The sequence below is a fragment of the Coregonus clupeaformis genome, chromosome 14 (assembly GCF_020615455.1).
Source record: "Coregonus clupeaformis isolate EN_2021a chromosome 14, ASM2061545v1, whole genome shotgun sequence".
Classification (NCBI taxonomy): Eukaryota; Metazoa; Chordata; class Actinopteri; order Salmoniformes; family Salmonidae; genus Coregonus; species Coregonus clupeaformis.
The window spans coordinates 35,830,841-35,852,383 of record NC_059205.1 but is presented as its reverse complement, the minus strand read 5'-3'; the positions used below and the strand labels follow the sequence as shown (position 1 = coordinate 35,852,383).

Sequence of the window (21,543 nt, the reverse complement as noted above, 5' to 3'; positions counted from 1 at the left end):
GGTTAAATAAAGGTAAAATAAAAAACCTTGGCGTTACAAGCGCCGTGCTTTACCAGCTTAGCTACAGAGGACTACAGATGTGCGTTCTTCTACAGCTAGGCTAGATATAACAATATATAAGTATATATATATATATATATATATATATATATATATATATATATATATATATATATAGATTTGCTTTTCAATGAAAGACGACAGCAGCTGATTGACCCATTGACTGTATAGGGTCGCAAAACTATTTATTGATTTTTGGTGTCGACCATTAACTGGATCAAAATAATTCAGGAAGCTAATGCGACACAGAACCACCGGGACCACATATAAAAGAAAATCCATATATTGTATGTGTTCCTGTAATTCAGCGTTTACATTCCATAGTACACATTAAATGAAATAAACCATTATCATCACCATCATTGAATCTTGGAACGCTCTTTGCCATCTCCGCGCGAGTCATTTGTGACTCACTGGACATAGCTAACTAGCGAAGCTAACTGTGACTGTTAGCTAGCTAGCTATGCTAACCGGGTGCTTTCTTGCCTAGTCGTAATTAGACTACCGATGTTTTACAAACAAAAACACTAGCTGGCTCAATTCGCTACATAATATCACATAGGCTAGACCCTAAACGTATTGATTTAGCAAGCTAGCGACCTCTGCTTTAATAGTTAGCTAACATTAACGTTAGCTGACGTTAATAACCGACAAACTTTGACAACCATGACCAGTCCAGAAATGAAACTAGCTACAATGTCACAATGTAATTAGCGACACTACTACAAATACAATAGCTACAATTACCTGTTTTGAACTTTTTGGTATTTTCTCCCGCTGGCCTCCACTGTTAACCAACTGACTGATTCTCACAAAGACCGTCGGAAAGACAGGCGCCGAGTCCTGCTCGAGCTGCGAAGTAGACGGCTCGAGCAGCAGAGGCAACCGTTGCTGGATCGTGTGTTTTTGGTTCTTTTAGTGGTAATGATAGCTCCCTGTTATGGATACTTCAGCAAGCATTGATGTTGGCAATTGCCAATATATGCTGCTATTTGCTATGTTGAAAATTACAATCACAGATTTGTAACACAGACAGGAAATAGTAGCATATTGTTGTTGACTTGGTGATGTGAGGTCTCAATCTTGAATTAAACTTAGTTTCGGTTCAGCAAAAATGTGGCATGCAACCTTGGGTTATGACAATTAAACACTATTACAAAGTTACACAGTTGGTGATACAATTAATAACTTACCCGGTTTAGATACGCTGTTTTATTTTTCTTCTGTCTTCTCAGAATGCGCAGACAGCCCATAGCTACTGTCAAAAGTTCCATGCAGGAAAATGTTCGATGTCTCACAAATATGAGGTGGGCAAATAATAAATGTGACATTAATCAGACGCTTTTATCCAAAGCTACAGTGTGCATGCATTCATTTTCAGTTCGTGGCCCTGGGAATCGAACCCACAATCATGACGTTTCTAGCGCCATTATTTATTCCATTGACTGTGATGGTCGTTATTTATTTAGCTATTTTAATAGGCTATAGACTAAATTTGTACGAGTTTAATAGGCTACTGCAATAATTCAACATACATGGTTGTAGGCTGCATCACTCCTTCAGCCTACGTAGCAGATTATCAAATGGAAGACATGCGTTCCTCCAGGCTGCGCTCTGCGGTCGCCAGGCACACGCCACTATTGCTAGGCCTACGATTTTAGAAAATACAATGATTATCCTCCTGAGACCCAGCCCATTGACTTATGTCCACTGTAGTGAACATTTGAGTTTCATCCCTCTTCTTGGAATATTTTGTGCAAGTCTCTTAATTCCTGATGTACTGTACAGAGGACATCCTGGGCTTTTCAGTGATATGTCATTTGATTGGCTGGGAGGCCGGGAACCGCCTCTATCTTTCCTTTCAAAATGGACGGCATAGGAACAAGCACATTTTATGGAAAGATGAGAGGTAAGTCAAATATTGTTTGTCTATGGTTTTGTTACTATGATAATCATATATTTTCTTGTTCATGAAGGTGTTAGGAATCATATATTTAGTTCTGATAGCAACTAAATTATGTATCTTTTGAAAGATTTGCCATTTATGAATGTCAATTATAGTGGACATCAGGACTATCTTCATGTAAATAATGACTCCACATTGTCGTAGGAAACGGCAAAAAAAAAAGCAGAAAGAATTTTTTACCGAATAGTCGAGGGAGATTCAGATTTGGAGTTGTCAGATGATGAGAGAGATGAGGATAAGTTTCAACCAGTGATACAAAACGGTGATGAAGAAGAGGAAGACAATGCAGAAGGCTCAGTTGAAGGGACAGATGCAGACACAGACACAGATACAGACAGGGATGAACAGGAAACTCGTCGCCCTCTGTGTGCCAGGAGTAACATGTATGTTTGATGCAGTTCCACAATTTTAAATTCAGCTGCATTGAGTATTTAAACTGTTATTACTTATCATTTATTATTCTTTTTTCCTTCATATCAGATTTGCACCTGTGTTACCTGGGCTTCCTGTGTGTCAAGATGACCCTACAACACGTGCAGACTGGAGTCCAATTGAATACTTTTCACAGTACATTGACAACAAGGTCTTTGAAGATTTGGCAACATACACAAATCAAAGAGAGCTGCAAATCAAAGGAGTGTGCATGAACACCACGCCACAAGAAATAAAAATCTTCTTGGGCATTTCAGTCCACATGGCCTGCCTTGGCTATCCCAGAATTAAAATGTTTTGGGCCAACAAAACTAAAGTGCCAGTCATAAGTAGCAAAATGACTAGGGATAGATTCTTCAGGATAAGAAATTCCCTCAAGATTGTCAATGACCTGGCTGTAACAGAGGAAACAAAGAAGGCAGATATTCTTTGGAAAGTCAGGCCAATACTCGATCGTGTGCGCCAAGGCTGTCTCAGCCTTGCAAAGCCAGAAAGGGTCTGCATTGATGAGCAAATCATCCCATTCACAGGCCGTTGTCCAGTCAGGCAATATGTTCCCGGCAAGCCAAACCCTACTGGCCTAAAGGTCTTTGTCCTTGCATCCCCAAATGGTCTGATGCTTGATTTTGAAGTCTACCAAGGGAAGAATACCTTTACAGTCCAAAGTTTAGGAGTTGGAGCTGCAGCAGTTCTACGCATGGTTGAATCTGTTCCAACAGGAAGCCACATATTCTTTGACAGGTACTTCACAACCATAGATCTATTGGATGCATTGCTGGCAAAGGGCCTTCCTGCAACTGGAACTATAATGAAGAACCGTGTCCCAAAGCTGTGCCAGCTGCCAGTAGACAAACAGTTGAAAAAAAGAGGGAGAGGAACATCAGTGTCAGTGGCCAGAAAGAGTCCTGAGCTGGCCATCACAAAATGGTTCGACAACAAACCAGTGCTCATGGCATCCACTGTACATGGGAAAGACCCAGAAGACATCTGTACCAGATGGTCCCAGAAAGAAAAGCACCTGGTCCAGGTTAAAAGACCAGCAGTAATTAAGCAGTATAATGATAACATGGGTGGCGTAGATCTTTGTGATCGCATGCTTAGCTTCTATCGTATGTCAAGCAGGACCAAGAAGTGGACATCGCGCGTGATCAGTCACTTCTTTGATGTTGCCATCACCAACTCCTGGATACAATACCAGTCTGACAGCAAAGCTCTGCACAGACCATCCAAGAACACACATCAGTACCTGGACTTCAAACTACTCCTAGCTGAGGAGCTGTTGGAGAGTCCGGAACTGGAAAACAGCTGTGAAGAGAGTGAGGATGAGTATGAGCCACCATCTAAAATGAGGATCCCACAACCAGAGCCATCTGTGCGCAGACTAGGAGCCATGCACATGCCTGAGATGATGGATACCAAGCATGCAGAAAGATGCAGAAATAAGGGCTGCAAGAGCAAGACGTACATGAGATGTACCAAATGCAAGATGTTACCAAAAAGAGAAATTGCTTCCAGGACTTTCACCACTAACAAAGAAAATACTAAGAACAAAATGAAGAGTGAAGGAAAAAGCTAGATTGGATTCAGTTTGACAGAAGGAAAAAATCCAAAATAAATCTGTTACACATTAGTTATATGTTCATTGTTCAAATAACACTGAAAGGATTCAAGGGGACCAATCAAAGGATATGGACATAACAAAGTGTTAAGCTTTAATAGTAAAGCTATCCTTGCGAAATGTAAGGAAAAGGATTCAAGAATGATTGTGTATTGTATAATCAAAATGTCTGTATTCTTGGATAATAATCAATCTACAGCCCAAAATGTATGTATTCTTAGTTCATAAAAACTCTGTAATCTGTAAGAACTCTGTAAAAATGTGTATCTACCAAATGTGTCTCTTTTCGTACTCAAATGATCCTGTTGTCCACTACAGTGGACATGCTGTAAAATAAAAAATTAAAATTAAAATGTGGAAATTGTAGGATGCTTTTTTTAACCCTAAACAGTTATTGAATCACAAAAAATATGATTAGGAAAAACAATATTTTCCTTGGTTCTCAGGAGGATTTTATACCTCCTAGGCTACAACATCACAGTGCAATGAGGAATGTATTATTGTTAGTACACAATTATTGTCTAGGCTGTAAACTGCAATGATGTAGGATCATTTGAATAACCGCTCAAACGTCCTTTTGTGTTTCTTGCCGAAATAAAGCCCTGATTATACAACCATTTGGATCAGTTAGCGGTTTATTCTCGACAGTTTACAAGGTCCAGAAAATTACATTAGGCCACTCATATGGTGTATTTTGTCAGGATGTATCGGCGTTTACAGATAGGCCTACTATAGAAAAATAGGCTATAGCCTTTGACAATGAGATGTGCTGTCAGTCGTGGATCATGTATTCCAAGTCGTCCTATAATTAACGTGGCCACCAGTAATTTATATGTCTAAAAATCGCTAATGCCATTATATTAAGCCAGGATTGTCCGAAGGACTGAAATTAATAGAATTAGTGTGAGTGGGGTTTAAAAAAAAATCTGTAGTAAAATCTAATTAATTTATAGCATAGATTCTACCGGTCCTTCTCCATCTAATAGCCTAATGGGCCGAATTTTAGCTTGCAAATGATCCAGCAAATTCAAGGTGAAATTATTACATTAATTCGTTTTTTTCTTCTTCCATTACCTGCCGAATAAAAACCACATATGGCCTACTTCTGAAAAAGGTAATCGGGCAAGATTAGCCTGAACCAAGAGTAGCCTAATGTGATTCTGCCTGACTCGGGAAGAGCTCGGCCCGTATGAAGCCCCCCGAGTCCGAGTCGATGCCGAGTCCACCGAGTATAAAACGGAATGGGCCCGAACCCACCGTTTTGACTGTATCAGATCCAGAGACACAGAGAAGACCAGCAAAGACCAAGACAGACTACTTCAAACACAATACTTCACTGAAAACCCACTGAAGAACTCACACATGTACAGATTTTCAATTTATTTATAAAAATGATCACCATATTAATTTCAGGGTCATTAGCTTGGGATCTTGTGGCAACATCGCTCTCTAGTGTATTCAAAGTGCAATTACAGTCGTGGAGGATAAGCGCAACCAAGGACAGCACTGTAGCAGATAGCTTTGCTTGAACGAATTTCCTAGGCTATCTTGTAGTCCGTTGTAAGCATTTCGTTCGAAGATTATTACAACGAAATTAAATGAAGAATTAATTCAGTACTTTTAAAATAGAGTTCAGACCTTCATCTAGGTCAGGACTAAAGGAGTCTTAACCATAGACCTTATATAAACCATAAACATTTAGGGTGTTTTCACATATAGTCCTCTTTAATATAACCGATCTCAGTCCTCTTTAAAGTGAACTCTGTGGTAAAAAAAAAGAGCCTAAGATCTCAGCTCTCTTTGTATTCACACTGCCCTTGTCTTTGAATGAGGACTCAACTCTTTTGCCAATGCACTTCACCTATTTTGAGGTCCAAGTCCTCCTTGCGTTCACATGCAGGACAAGCCATTCCATCAGAATGTGTTATCTTACAGCTAGATATACCATATACCTACTTACATTTTGGAAGCTAATAAAAGGTGAGACATAATAATTGTAATCAGAAGATACTATTAACATGTAAATATTATTTGGTAATAGAATAAATAGTAGAAGAATAACTGCAGATTAAATAACGCTGTAATTGAAAATTGTACACCCAAGAGCTAGAAATATTTTGTACAATATGTTGTGATTCTTACCAAATATGTTGTCGTCTTCTCACACTATTCAAACCCCACAATCGAAAAAACAGTTAGTAATTTCTCTTAGCCTATAGATCACATATTGCAAACAAATAATCTGAACTAAAAACTCCACACATATTTTTGGAATTTCTGTGCATCCTTGACAATCTCTAATCAATATCGAAAAACAGCAAACGTTTTTTCCGCGAACCTGCACATCATCATTTTCTCTCTTTTGTGGCACTAATGTGAGGGGCTATGGCAGGGGTTAACGGTGTTGCAGTAGTCTAGTGTGTGGTGCGGGAATACTGACAAGCGAACCTGGGGAGTTTTGTGTTCACAATGCCCAGACAATGACAGAAACACATACAGTCAAAAGTTTGGACACACCTACTAATTCCAGGGTTTTTCTTTATTTTTGCTATTTTCTACATTGTAGAATAATAGTGAAGACATCAAAACTATGAAATAACACATGGAATCATGTAGTAACCAAAAAAGTGTTAAACAAATCAAAATATATTTTAGATTTTACATTCTTCAAAGTAGCTACCCTTTGCCTTGATGACAGCTTTGCACACTCTTGGCATTCTCTCAACCAGCTTCATGAGGTAGTCACCTGGAATGCATTTCAATTAACAGGTGTGCCTTCTTAAAAGTTAATTTGTGGAATTTATTTGAGCCAATCAGTTGTGTTGTGACAAGGTAGGGGTGGTATACAGAAGATAACCCTATTTGGTAAAGACCAAGTCCATATTATGGAAAGAACAGCTCAAATAAGCAAAGAGAAACAACAGTCCATCATTACTTTAAGACATGAAGGTCAGTCAATACAGAACATTTCAATAACTTTTAAAGTTTCTTCAAGTGCAGTCGCAAAAACCATCAAGCGCTGTGATGAAACTGGCTCTCATGAGGACCGCCACAGGAAAGGAAGACCCAGAGTTACCTCTGCTGCAGAGGATAAGTTCATTAGAGTTACCAACCTCAGAAATTGCAGCCCAAATAAATGCTTCACAGAGTTCAAGTAACAGACAAATCTCAACATCAACTGTTGGCCTTAATGGTCGAATTGCTGCAAAGAAACCACTACTAAAGCACACCAATAATAAGAAGAGACTTGCTTGGGCCAAGAAACACGAGCAATGGACATTAGACCGGTGGAAATCGGCCCTTTGGTCTGATGAGTCCAAATTTGAGATTTTTGGTTCCAACCGCCGTGTCTTTGTGAGACGCAGAGTAGGTGAACGGATGATCACCGCATGTGTGGTTCCCACCGTGAAGCATGGAGGAGGAGGTGTGATGGTGTGGGGGTGCTTTGCTGGTGACACTGTCAGTGATTTATTTAGAATTCAAGGCACACTTAACCAGCATGCCTACCACAGTATTCTGCAGCGATATGCCATCCCATCTGGTTTGCGCTTAGTGGGACTATAATTTGTTTTTCAACAGGACAATGACCCAACACACCTCCAGGCTGTGTAAGGGCTATTTGACCAAGAAGGAGAGGGATGGAGTGCTGCATCAGATGACCTGGCCTCCACAATCACCCAACATCAACCCAATTGAGATGGTTTTGGATTAGTTGGACTGCAGAGTGATGGAAAAGCAGCCAACAAGTGCTCAGCATATGTGGGAACTCCTTCAAGACTGTTGGAAAAGCATTCCTCATGACACTGGTTGAGAGAATGCCAAGAGTCTGCAAAGCTGTCATCAAGGCAAAAGGTGGCTACTTTGAAGAATCTAAAATATATTTTGATTTGTTTATCCCTTTTTTGGTTACTACATGATTTCATATGAGTTATTTCATTGTTTTGATGTCTTCATTATTATTATACAATGTAGAAAATAGTAAAAATAAGTGTGTCCAAACTTTTGACTGGTACTGTACATATATGTAATCATACGTGGACATTTTATGTAAAGAAACGAAAACATCATCATTACCTAGTGTCACAGCATGTCGTTATTTGTTTTTATAACAAAAAAATCCAACCACATAACTGCCGGCGAGACGTCCATCACGTGAGTGGACTTGATTCACCAATCACCACGTTCTATGCACACATAAGCAGTAAAAAACAAACAAACACGTGAGACCGTTATGGAAGTTGTTTCACAGTTATATCACCGCGGAAAAGTTCGGATTACTTTGTTTGACAGAAGCAGTTTATTCACTAACGAGTCAAAGGTCTTCGAAGGCAATTCAGAAAAGGGTAGGTAAGGAAATCAAGCTTGAATGTAAACCAGTTTAAATTCAGTGCGGAACTAGCTACTCATTCAACGAGGACAACATTGTTACCTGCATTGCAATATTGTTCCCAGTAAATTTGTGAAGTTGTTGTATGTGTGTTAATGTATTTGTTATTGATGTCATGTTAGAGCATATACTAATAATTTGTATGTCAATTATGAATTTCCTGGTCATTGGTCTAGTTTCAAGTTACTTTGTGTAAGGCATTGGAGACCTAACGGTTCCTATTATGTGCATTTGGAATGATCAGCACCCGCAGTGCATCCCAGCCATAATAGCCACTTATGACACTGCACCATTTTCTGACTGATAGGAAGGGAAGCGCTTATCAACTCTGCACACTGCACAAAGACCCAAGACAAGTTCTGGACAGATATGCTCAGGAACACAGCAATGTTTTGTATAGTTCTGTATAGTTTTGTTAGTTCAAAAATGTGCCAACTGCCATCAACAGAGAATTTGACGATTCAATATATTTCTATGGATTAACTAAATAAATCAGTATTAAAACTGTTGGATCTGTCTGCATATGATTTGTGTGATCAACATGTTGTGACACTGAATTTGTGACAGTGTGGAGTCATATGCACTCACTAACTGTAAGTCGCTCTGGATAAGAGCGTCTGCTAAATGACTAAAATGTAAATGTAAAATGTTTAATGGTCTGCGAGTGCTTTCAAGCAGTGTTTCTGCGTCCTTGATTGCAGTTTTCCTCGGGATACTTTATTATCATCTTTATGCGTATGTGTACAGAGTGGACACGTATATGTGTGAAAAGAATACGCTACGTACGATACGATTTAATGCAAAAGATAGTGACAAACTCAACTGTGAAGAAGAGATCAGCTCCAATTGCTTGACTGTCTGAAGCCGTATCGACCAATGGCACCGACTGACAGCGCATTAACATCGGACAGTCGTGGCCGGTGGCTCACCAAACTGCAAACGCGCTATGCGACGAGATGGTCAAAGAGTGATTTCTAAACATGTCTGATGAATTTTGGACTATCACGGTATTTAGGTGGAGGCTACTGTCCGTGAGCGGAGTTAACATTTCGTGAATGATGGCAGTTCTGTGTGGAATCATATTTATGTTTTGGTTAGTAGATAAGGTGAGTGATATTTATAGTCAGAAAATAAATTAAATGTTAAAGTGAATAATTGTTGTCCTTTTTTTGCTTCCATTAAAAGGTTTAGGCCATGGTATGACGAGCTTCGGAACTGTCTCGTTGGTCTCTCAAATATTATAGCCCTGGGGTTAATTGAACATCAACAAAACACTGAGCCCTGCTGCTGCAGAAGTTGTGGGATACTGAGAACTATTCAGGCCTATGAAAGCTAGGCAGTTATGTAAGGTTACATAAATCCGTGGTATATTGAATTATATTCTGTGCATAATGTATTAATATCTATATTATATTCTTGAAATGAAACAATATTTAGAGAAACTCACCATTCATAACAGTCTTACTGGACTCATATTTACATCAGCCCGGATCGTATCATATACCACAATATTAATTTGTTTGGCCTTGTCTTGCCTCTGACCATTTGGTTCCATCCAATAAGATACAATAAATAGATCACACAATACCATTTTACAAAGCCTACTGCACATGCAAACAGACACATGCACTCACGCACACCTACAGTTCACTCATTCGCACGCACGCACGCACGCACGCACGCACGCACACACACACACACACACACACACACACACACACACACACACACACACACACACACACACACACACACACACACACAGGCATCTCTTCCTCTGCTAACCGTTGTTAATTGTGACAGAACTGAAGCAGTGACAAACAGCTCTTTGTGGTCTTGTTCGTGAGCCCAGCTCCTCTGCTGATGACCAAAGGCGAGCTCCAGTCCTGCTCAGGGGCTGCCTTTGTGTCCACTTGCCATGAGTGTAAATGGAAGGGACACCCTGATAGCTGCAATTGACCGTGGACACAAACATCCACCTGGCAGATCTAGGCTGGAGTGTTTCCCACAATTACTCACATCAAACAAGGCTAGCTGGCTCGCCTCACAGCTCACACATGCCTTACATGGTGATGGATGGACATCAAACAAAGGGGATGTCTCATCCTCATCATCATAGAAGCCAGAGCCTCAGAAAAGAACACATGGGGAATAGTGTGATTATGTCCAGTGAGGGCAGTAATAGTGAGAGTCCACAGCCTGTTTTTCTCCAGTACCTCATTTTAGAGTCTTGTTATACATTAGGCGCTGGGCCTGGTCTGACAGAGGCTGCATTGAACTGTATGTTGGCAGAGTGGGTTCTGGTCTCGTCTGGACTTTGCAGTCAGTGGTTTACAATCATCTTGAGTTGGCCTCTGAACATAGAGCATTGCATGTAATATACGTTTGGTTCATCAAATATAAAGTGATTTTATATACCTGTGTTAATGACAAGCCAACCAAGTCCTGTTTGGTGGTCACATCTGGCACATCACAGATAAATAAAACTATAAGGAATTCACATGGTGGACAAGTTTCCTACTTAAATGCCCAACACTTAATTTTCCCTCTGACTTGCCCTCTGATCTTCTACCAGCAAATATAAATCAATGACCAGTTTTCTTCTTCTCATGGACAGTGCACAGCTTCCAAGAAGTACTGCTGGTATTTTGAAGGAGGCTACCACATCTATTTCATGTAAGTATACTGTACACACACATGGGTAACAGAATGATCTGGACACAGACAACATTTCATTGCAGCATACGTTATATTAATTGTTAAGACATTCATATTTTACAACACATCTTCATATTTATTTTTCAACCTTCATTTAAATTAAACTGTTTGTGAACTTAAGGAGTGCAGTCTATTGATTCCCTCTGGCTTGTATAAAGGCCGGGTTGTGTTTGATTCAATAAAATGGTCCCTGGATGTGGATGAATACAGAGAGATCACTCAGATTGGTAAAATTCTAATGAGTCAATACCGGCCTATGACTGCACTTTAATAGAAGATTGATTTTGGCTGTCATTCAAATAGCATGCGGTCGAAGCGGCAAGGAGAAATAAAGAATAAGCTGTAGCTTTTCCCAATAAAATCGCATACAGCATCCACTGGGTTGAGAAATCACCTTGGAGAAGATCTTTGATTTCGATCTAAATCATTTAACAAATGGGCTAAGCATTAGTCTTCAGATCAAGTCTTTGAAATTATAAAGACATGTTGGCCACTAGGCTGGCCACTATGCTTTAAGAAATGCTCTACAGTGGTGGTGCGTCAGAATGAGTTATGGTGGGAGAGAGAGGAGATCATTATCGCAGTGACTGGGGGATTTGGATTGCATTGCCTCTATAAAAAAAGTGCACACACAAATCTATTGAAATACAGTATAGTGCAGGCAAACTGTGTGGAATTATAGTGCACTACTAAGAGAATGCTGGCTCAGCTCAATGCCCTTTCCTAGGCCCCAAATCTGACACGAGTTAAGCGAGCGTAAATGGAACGTTATTCCCTTTTTATGCACTGTTTGCGTATTTTGACCTTGAATTTAAGCATGAGAATAGCATACTATTGACCTGCTATTAGTTTGGGTGGAGATCTAAGAAATTAAGGTGTGGTGGAGGTGTGTTTACAAATATGCTGTATTCTGACCTTGACTTAATTCCTTCATAATTCCACCACCTTTACGCGAGAGGAAACAATGAATAAGTTTGAGAGAACCTACCGGTTCCAAGTGGAAAATGCATCTACTTAATTTAGTTTTATAGAAATAACAGTATTCTCCATGCACTGTAATTCACAACTTGATAAGAACTATTGAAAGGAGCTAGGTAAATGAGTAATCCGTTTGGATAAAGGAATTGTAAATATAAATTACACTTGTTTTAGATCTGTTTTACCTTATAATCACTGGAGACAAATGTGAAACCAGTCATATGGCAGTAAACTGAAGCATATCAACATATCAACTTTCCCACAGTAAAGTTTATGAAATGCTGTGCCATTATGCAGAATTGTAATTGTACAGCTTTTTAACTTGCAGGGATGGGTACTTTCGAATGTCTTAATTATAGGCTACGCCGACTTTCTCTGTTTCCTATTTCTATCATGTTAAATATTAGCCACTATCAGTATCGACATTCAGTAGGCCTAATAACAACACATATTCCCTTCAGCTGGTATAGCCTACATTATCATTCCATTTAGTTACATTGTTTAGTTGACCTTCAATTGCTTACTCTGTGAACACCGTCACGGCCATGTGGTTGTTGCTGAGGATCATTAGTAACAGTTGATAATAGAAAAAAAAGACATTTAGGCTAATTCAATCGTTATGGAGCGGAGTGCAGACCAAACTGTAACAGTTTGAACCCAACGCATGGCACAATACTTGGCTGTGTCATCACACAGTTCCATTGTTAGCGTAGGCAATAGAGGAGGGTATAGCCTACTATTGTACACTATTCTCCCTATTATAATTATATATACACTAATCTTCCAACATTACAATGGGTTAAAAACTGAATGTGGCAATTTTCAGAATGACTCAAACCACTATTTTTGATTCATCAATATATTTCATCGCTAAAGGTTCTCCAAACCAGCATTTTTTTATGATTCATACATACTTTCCTAACCCTAAAATGTGCATGAATAATCTACAAGATCGGAGTATTTTTTAAATCTACCAGTTGGTGTTGAAACGGAGACGAATATGTATATATTTAGATGGCTTTCTTTCATTGATCCCTATTTTCTGAACCTGTTCTCTCGATGTATTCTAGTCTGTCGACTAAATTCTAATTAAACGTACACCGTATTTAAAGGGATGGCTTAACATAAATGTACTGAAAACCCTATTGAATGAAAACACCACGAGAAAAACTGTTGGCCAGCAAGTGGGAGAGTTCACAGCTGTTGAATTACATTTATTCAGTGAGCGCAAGGGAACCACACCTGCAATGCCCATTACACACCTTCATAAGGTAAGTCTGAATACCAAATACTGAGAAGTGCGCAAGAAAGGCATAATTTCCTAAGTCGGAATCGGGCCCCTAGTGATGTGTTGCTAATGACTTGTGTACTGGATGGCCTTAAGGATACTTCGGGATTTTGACAATGATGCCCTTTATCTACTTCCCCAGAGTCAGAAGAACTCGTAGATACCATTTTTATGTCTCTGTGTCCAGTATGAAGGAAGTTACGAGTATCTGCTAGAATGCTAGCAGAGACCCATATGCTATTTAGCATTGGCTCACAAAACTACCTTCATACTGGACACAGAGACCTACAAATTGTGTCCACGAGTTCATCTGAATCTGGGGAAGTAGATAAAAGGCCTCATTGCCAAAATCCTGAAGTATCACTTTAATGCTGAAAGCTGGGAATGTAGCTCTCACCCTTTTAGTACTGCTGGTGTTGAAATACAGTACAAAATACTGACAGTAGGAGAGGGAGTATTTCAAATGTTGAGGAGGATTTGTCATGTAAGTGGATTGCCGTCAATTTAGCCAGAGGATTTAACGTTCAGTGCAGCTCAGTGGATGATGAACATTTCTCTGAAATCTGTAATGATCCATAAATAATCTCTCCTCCATGTTTAAAACTGAAGCTGCTATATGCCCTTGAAAAACATCAGACACTGCTGCTCTCTGTGCAGGGCAGATCTGAAGACTGGAACTGCCAAATCACATCTCTGCCTCACACAATTAGCCCCACCCCATCAACAGAGAAAAGAACATCACACTGTAACTAACAGATTATCCTACAATAAAAATTATTTGTGATTTTTTACTAAGTATGATTAATTGTTACCTAAAAGTTCCAATATTTGACATAGAAAACCTTTTGTGTCTGGGCCAGGGTGTGTGTCTGCGGCGTACACACACTAGTCAAGTCACAGAGAGCAATTCATCATCAGCTCTCCTGTATACAGATGCTGCCAATTGATCTGCAGGGGGTTCAGATAGCTATCCAACTTCAGCTCAGGGACTCAAGACAAACTGAAATGAATGGACGTGGAACTAAACTCAGTGCAACCTCAATAGTTTACTTAATATTCATCTTAGACCGCAGAGCAGATTTCATCTGCTTGACGTGTCTATTTTACTGGGCCACTTGGTATTTTTCTCAGACTTTTCCCTCAGTATTGTAAATTGAACTCTGCCTATGAGAACTGCCATTTGTCTTAATGTGTTTTGATAGGGATGTTGGAGGACTATACTGTTTGCACAAAAGCCTTCTCTTAGTCAGTATTCTAGATGCTGGTGATTGGAATAACATTTTCCTCTGTGTATGTGTGTGTGTGTTGTAGATGCCGGTCATATGAGGACTGTTGTGGGACGCGGTGCTGTGTCCGAGCCCTCTCCATCCAGAGACTATGGTACTTCTGGTGAGTTCCCCCAAGACTAGCCTGCCAGTCTAACTTCTCTCCTCCCTCCTCTCTCTCTTTTTCTCAATCTACTTTCTCTCTGTATTTTTCGCTATCTCCTCCTCTCCTCTCTCTTGCTCTCACCAACTTGCCCCCTGCATGTACTTGTGTGCATTTATGCATAATACATTGGTTTGTTCATAGAGTTTGTGGTCCTTTGGGAACTCCTTTGTTTCTACTTAGACCATGCCCCTCATGCGAGGGCTTCTTGCTGTAGCTTAAAATAGCTACACTGGCTCACAGTGAAATGCTTTATTGTTATGACATTATCCTAGTATGCAATTCAGTCATTGTAGAAACTGCTCTGTGTGTGTGTGTATGTGTGCGTCACAGGAGGCTGCTGAGGGGAGGACGGCTCATAGTGGCTGGAATGAAGTAAATGGAATGGTTTCAAACACATGGAAACCATGTGTTTGATGTGTTCAATACCATTCCATTGACTCAGTTCCAGCCATTACTATGAGCCCATCCTCCCCAATTAAGGGGCCGCCTGTGGTGTGCGTAGCGTAGAAGTTCATCTTGACCAATGCTCCCTCAATTTTTTTGGGGCACTGAGCAAATGTTAGGTCTTGTAAGCGGAAACTTGAACGTTGTGAGAATTTTGTGCAACTTCCGGTGCGTGTTTACAGTGAACACTGAGGCTGTACCCTTACAGTTTTAGACAGTAGCCAATAGGCTATTTGAGCATAATGTAGACCTACCAACAAAACCAATGGAGCAAATCCCATAGCATTTTCACATGGAAATAGCTTTTGATTTCTTTGATATAGCCTACAGTAGCTTATATGTGGTGTTCAATGCAGGCCTACATTGCATGATACTTTTAAAAACCTTTTTACATTATGAAGGGCTTGACATTAATTAATGATTTTTTTACTTGGTCTGTAACACCATGGGCCAAATAGGTGACTGTAAATTGCGTTGTATTGTGTTGTATGAAACCACTTTACAAAACAAAATTTATTATTATTAACATACAGAGAATTAGACAATGTAGGCTACCCCTCTGCGTATTTGCATATTCAAGCCTGTCTCAAAATACAACACTGCCCCTTTAATTAAGACATATGCTTTTTACCTGACTGGATTTTCAAAGACAGCTTGAAATGTAGCCTACAGGTTTTGTGCTCTTGTAGGAAGAAGTAACTCTAAATTGCTGACCTATACTTATCTATAACTGGGCTAATAACTTTGCTAACTAGCGAAGAATATCAACAAATGTGCACACGCGCGGCTCTACGGTCTGATCTGAAAAGCACATACCCCTGCCAATAGAATTCTACTCTGTTGTGCTCTGGCTCTGCCTATAACAAAATCACAGACTCAATCTTGCAAAGTTAGATTTGTTTTGTTTTGTTTAATTGAAAAGGGGCTGATATAATGTTGATTTGATCAGAGAAAAAACGTTGATATATATAGTGCAAACTAATCTCTTGCGTCTCTGCGCCGCATGGCATTTCTTCAGCACAGCAGTACTGGAGGAGGTGCGCGGCAATGCGCGCAGTTTAGAGGGAACATTGACTTGACTTTGGGTTGTTCTTCAGTTCAGTACACCAGTTTGAGAGAAAGGTCCTTGTACTATATTTTAGGATGAAGAACAAAACAATTAAAATAAAAGACGCATTGTGTTCTGATTGTGATCAGATCTTCCTGACCACCTCTGGAGGTAGTTAGGCACCCATTGTGTCTGGATATCTCACAAGTGTAGACAGATCTGGACAGTGAAACCATTTAAAATCGGAATTATCCCGCCCTCTAAAACCATTGACAGGTGGCACCATTGTCTTATGCAGTGGTGACCCGTCATTCAGGGCAGGTGGGGCAACCCCCCCTTTTTTGGAGGGGGCGGGGGGGATTGCCTGTTTTGCATGTTATTTTGGCATTAATACGTGTCACATTTCAGTTTGCAAACACTTGCATTTTGGAGCTGCCTTACTCAAGAATGCAAAAATAATCTTGATAAAGAGTTGATAAAGCCACATGCAAACATGGTCTATTTTTTGCTTTCTTGAGTAAGGCAGCTCCAAAATGCAAGAGTTTCAGCCTAGCTCAGTGCTTTCTGTGGTGGTGGGACAGCCAGCGGAAAATAAAGAGTGTAGCGGTTGGTAATGTTCTCTAGTTGCGTCGTGATTGGCTCAGTGTTCTGTTACTCATGGGGACACTACGTCACCGCCAAAAGGGTAGAGCTCGAAAATTCAAGCCCCGTTGGTGCTGCCATAGAGTTACATTAGAAGTGCCCATCCAAGAAGACTCAAGGTCATTGGCCATAGTTAAAATGATGTCAAATCACGTTATATCTACAGTAGCTTTGATTGGATTGATCATGTCAACATCATACTTTCAAAATCTTAGCTGGCAGTCATCATGAATCAAGTTGACAATCTACTGGCAAATCTTTTTTAATCCTTGTCATACAAAGATAAATAATGAAGAGAAAGTATAGGTAAAACGTATCGGTGCTCATCGGCCATTGGCCATAAACATTACACAACAAGTTGGAAATCGCAAATTCAACATTGAGTGGTTTGGAAGGAATCAGTGGCTAACTGCAAGCATTGCAAAGCAATCACTAGCCTGCTATTCAGTGGAGTGCTTTTGTGGTCCCAAGTCTGGGTTTAAGGGTCTCTTTTCCAAGCTTAAAATGATAAACATTCAATATTGGCCATGCTGTCAATCAAGCAAGATTTATGCTGCGCTCAAAACAACTGTTAACTCTGAACTGGGAAATCTGACTTCAGTGAGTTCAAGACAACTGGGAACTCGAGAAAAAACAAGCTCCGACTGGGAAAATACGTTTTGAACGGTCATCCAACTCGGAATTGTAAGTCGGGAACTCGGACCTCTTTCTAGAGCTACAACCTGAAGATCACTGACGTCATCATGATTCAACCTGGTTTTTTTCAGAGTTCCCAGTTGTCTTGAAAGCACCATAAATCCAGAGAATGCCAGACTTTGATGCCAAAGTTTGATGACAAAATAGAGCCCACGAAGGACCGCCGCGCCACCTTCCTGATCAAGTGAGCACAGCACAACAAGGTGAGTCCAAAAACGTTGTATGCTGCTGCATAAATGACGTAATATGCCAGAGCGATATGTATACTGTAGCTAAGAAAGTCATATTAAGTGAATGTTGTGTAGTAAACTGTTAGTAACCCATGTGCCTCACCCTAATAATTTGGTATATTTTCCCCTCTTAATTTCGGCTACTGTTCTGACTTGGTGGTGCACATGTAGTCAATGGCCTGTTTTAGAGAAATGTAATCACAGAATATTGTAAGAGCTTTCATTGTCTGCTTATATGCCCCCTTTATTTATCCTACAGTTCTGACTTGGTGTACAGGGAGAATACTGTAAGAACGGCCCATGTTCTGAATTCTGTCACTGTACATTTCAAAAGTGCTGAACAAATAGTTATATTGACTACGTCCGTCCTAGTTCGCTCATTAATGTCTTAATCGAAATTACGGATTGCCTCTTATCCACTTGTCGTCCCCTTATGCCATAGTTTGTACATCTCAATTTGTTTAAGCAAGTCAGCCATATCAGCAATGGTTTTTTAAAAGGCAGTAAATGAGGCTGAATGATCTGTTTTGCTGCCAGACAAGGCTCTTCTGATAGCCAGATGTAGCAGTGGTAAGTTGTTGGGGCTGCTGTTGGGACTCTGCTGTTGGGACAGCTTTATGTAGGCCCTAACAGTTTGTGGGAACAGTTTGTCACCGTTATAGTACAATAGTATTGTTTAGTGGCTTTGCTGGCATGCATCCCCCAAACGTTTTTGTTTGTTTGCCCCACCAAGATTTACATGCTAAAATCACCACTGAATAAATAAATATTATCACTATGTGGACACAGTGGATGAATATGAGATACATTTTAATACCATGTGTAGACACATCTGAAAATATGGGCACAATCAAAATGTGGATAAGATCAGGACAAAGGATGCATGTAAGTGTAAAGGACATCATGCTGCTTGCTTAGCGAGTACCACTTCCTCCCGATTTGGCGCGAACTCGGGACCTCTGCCTTGCTAGCACATGTGACCCCCCTACTGAAGCGTATTACCTGTCGGCGCCACACGGAAAGCTACTGTAGCTATTCTCTGGCGCAAGTGGGGACACTTCAGGCTGAGGAGTAAGTTTCATACATCCCCATATGCTACATTCACCCCTTAAACTTACACAACAGCGACCACAGCATTGACCTGAGCGCAACTGTAGATCCGGGTCACAGCACCACTGTAGAGGACGTCACGCTGCTTGCTTAGTGAGTACCACTTCCTCCCGATTTGGCGCGAACTCGGGATCTCTGCCTTGCTAGCACGTGACCGCCCTCCTGAAGCGTCTTATTACCTGTCGGCGCCACACGGAAAGCTACTGTAGCTATTCGCTGGCGCAAGTGGGGACACTTCAGGCTGAGGAGTAAGTTTCACACATCCCCATGTGCTACATTAGCACCAGGTATAAACAAGGCTTATGAAAGGACTTTATGCAGACAGAACAGACAAAGCAAGGTCCCTCAGCCTTTTCAAACATTCAGAGACAGAGCCAATCCAATTAATATAAATATTGGGCTATTAAGGTATTCCTATACTAGTGTAGTATAACTGTCTGACTGTCAAGGATGAACCCTCTCAGTCCAGTAAATTGAGCCCATGAGTTCTTTCAACGACTGCCACTGATATCACAGTGGACTCAATGCCTGAAAGTCTATTTTCCCGAAAGTCAGAACACCTTGAAGCTCTTTCTTATTCCTTTCATGACCTCTTTCTTTTATCTCTTAGTCTGGCTATGTAAGGCCACGAATTGATGGTTAAGGAACGTGTATTATGTACGTTTTGCTGTCTGTGTTTGCAGGCTACTGCTGATGATGGGCATGTTGTTCTGCTGTGGGGCGGGGTTCTTTATCCGCTGACGCATGTACCCCTCCCCCCTTCCTGAAGACATCTTTAATGTGTCATTCACCAGACACCCAATGACAGCTCCAGGTGAGTCCCATATGGACTTCCTCCACCTCTAGTCCCTCTCCCATTCTTTCTCCCCTCACTCAATATCCCTTTTATTTTCTTACTCAATACCCCACATCTTCTCTATTTTATCTCCCACTCCGCCATCAACTTATTTCCTTTTCTCCTTTCATCTCCCACTATTCCAGACTCAGTGCAGTCATTTATACATAGCACATTACAAAGGAACTTTTCTCAGCTTACTCCAGTCCTCCAAAATGAATCTGGTCAGAAAGGACCACTGTCTCTGATCTCATACAGTACAGTGATTGACTCTCTTTTTCTGATTCTGGATCCCAAATGGCACACTATTCCCTATATAGTCCACTACAAATAGGGTTCATGTCAAAAGTAGTGCACTATGAATGGAATAGGGTGCAATTTTGGACTAACTCTGGGTCTGCTTCTTGGATCCATTCTGGCTGATGATGTCACTCTCTGAACACATCCTTGCTATTTTGACACATACACACACACACACACACACACACACACACACACACACACACTAGCCCCTCTAGTCAGTGACCTGGAAATATGGGTATTAATATTTCATGTTCTGGCTCTGGAGGGAAGAAGAGTAAAACATAATGACACTAATATTCCATGTGTTTTCTGTGTTGAGGTTTAAAACGTGGTATGTTCTAGTTCAGTGCTGCACCAAGATCTATGTCCCTGAGTGGACCAATTGAAACTGAGCTGTTGGAGAGAAATGCTGCTTATTCATATTCATTCCTCTAATACATGCTCAGATTCTGACCTCACTCAACCCAAATGTCACTCAGTTCAGCTCTCACTATAGCAGTCAGGCAGTGTGGCAGAGAAGTCTGGACGACAGTGGTATTGTCGTGATATGCCCTGTATTGCTGGCCACGTTATTTACGTCAACCTTACGAAACAAAATACACAATATACAGTGCATAGATGGTAACCTTTGTGAGTTTTCATTCATTTATCTACTCTATTTGTCCTCCAGGACTGCAGCAGCCCAGCATGCAGAACTATGGGGACCCAGGAGGGAGGATCCTCACCCCTACCTCCCCCCTACAACTGACAGCAGAGAGAGAGAGAGTTCTCTGCACATCACCAGGGAAGGGTCACTATCCCACGTTTTGACTCATTTGAGTAAAAAGCGAGTCTCATATGGTAGACCACTAGAAATGGAATAGCATCTCTACATTAAAAACATGCATGCTCGGACAGTTTCCCGGACACAGACTAACGCTGGTCCTGGACCAAAAAGCATGCATTGAAGCATGCATTTAAATAACTTTTTAGACCGGGACAAGGCTTAATCTGTGTCCGGGAAACATTACATTAAATATTTGTCATTTAGCAGACGCTCTTATCCAGAGCGATTTACCAGCCCTGAGAGCAGCCTCAGTCTGTACCACAATGGCTCGGTATCAAAGTGTTTGCTTTCACGTCACCTCTCGTAGATGAAGAGCCAGCGGTAAGGTGAGACCCAACAGAATAAAAAAAGACATGGACCAGACATTTGTCTTTGTCTATTAACACCTAGCCTGCCTGTCTGCCTGCATGTTGCTCTGTCAACAACACTGTCAGCTGGAAGAGCAGCATCTATCTGAGCACAACTCACTCAGGATACTGTATTATTGCCCACTGTCTGGTATGTGTTTAATATCGCTGCCATTGGAGCATT

General features: G+C 40.7%; 1 protein-coding gene and 1 pseudogene across 1 annotated transcript; both read left to right on the top strand.

Moving 5' to 3' along the window:
* Window positions 1-1,257: 1,257 nt before the first annotated feature.
* On the top strand, window positions 1,258-4,034 carry LOC123492362 (piggyBac transposable element-derived protein 3-like). The gene is made up of 2 exons (XM_045224862.1): window positions 1,258-1,969; window positions 2,507-4,034. Exons 1-2 carry the CDS (start codon window positions 1,836-1,838, stop codon window positions 4,032-4,034), a joined length of 1,662 nt encoding a protein of 553 aa, XP_045080797.1. The 5' UTR covers window positions 1,258-1,835.
* Window positions 4,035-9,443: 5,409 nt separating this feature from the next.
* Window positions 9,444-20,996, top strand: LOC123492361 (annotated as a pseudogene).
* The last annotated feature ends 547 nt before the right edge of the window (window positions 20,997-21,543 follow it).

Excerpts from the sequence above, each read along its gene's own strand:
- LOC123492362 (XM_045224862.1), top strand. The coding sequence starts at position 1,836 with ATGTACTGTACAGAGGACATCCTGGGCTTTTCAGTGATATGTCATTTG. Across the intron at positions 1,970-2,506 it reads ATTTTATGGAAAGATGAGAG|ATTTGCACCTGTGTTACCTG; the intron begins GTAAGTCAAATA and ends CCTTCATATCAG.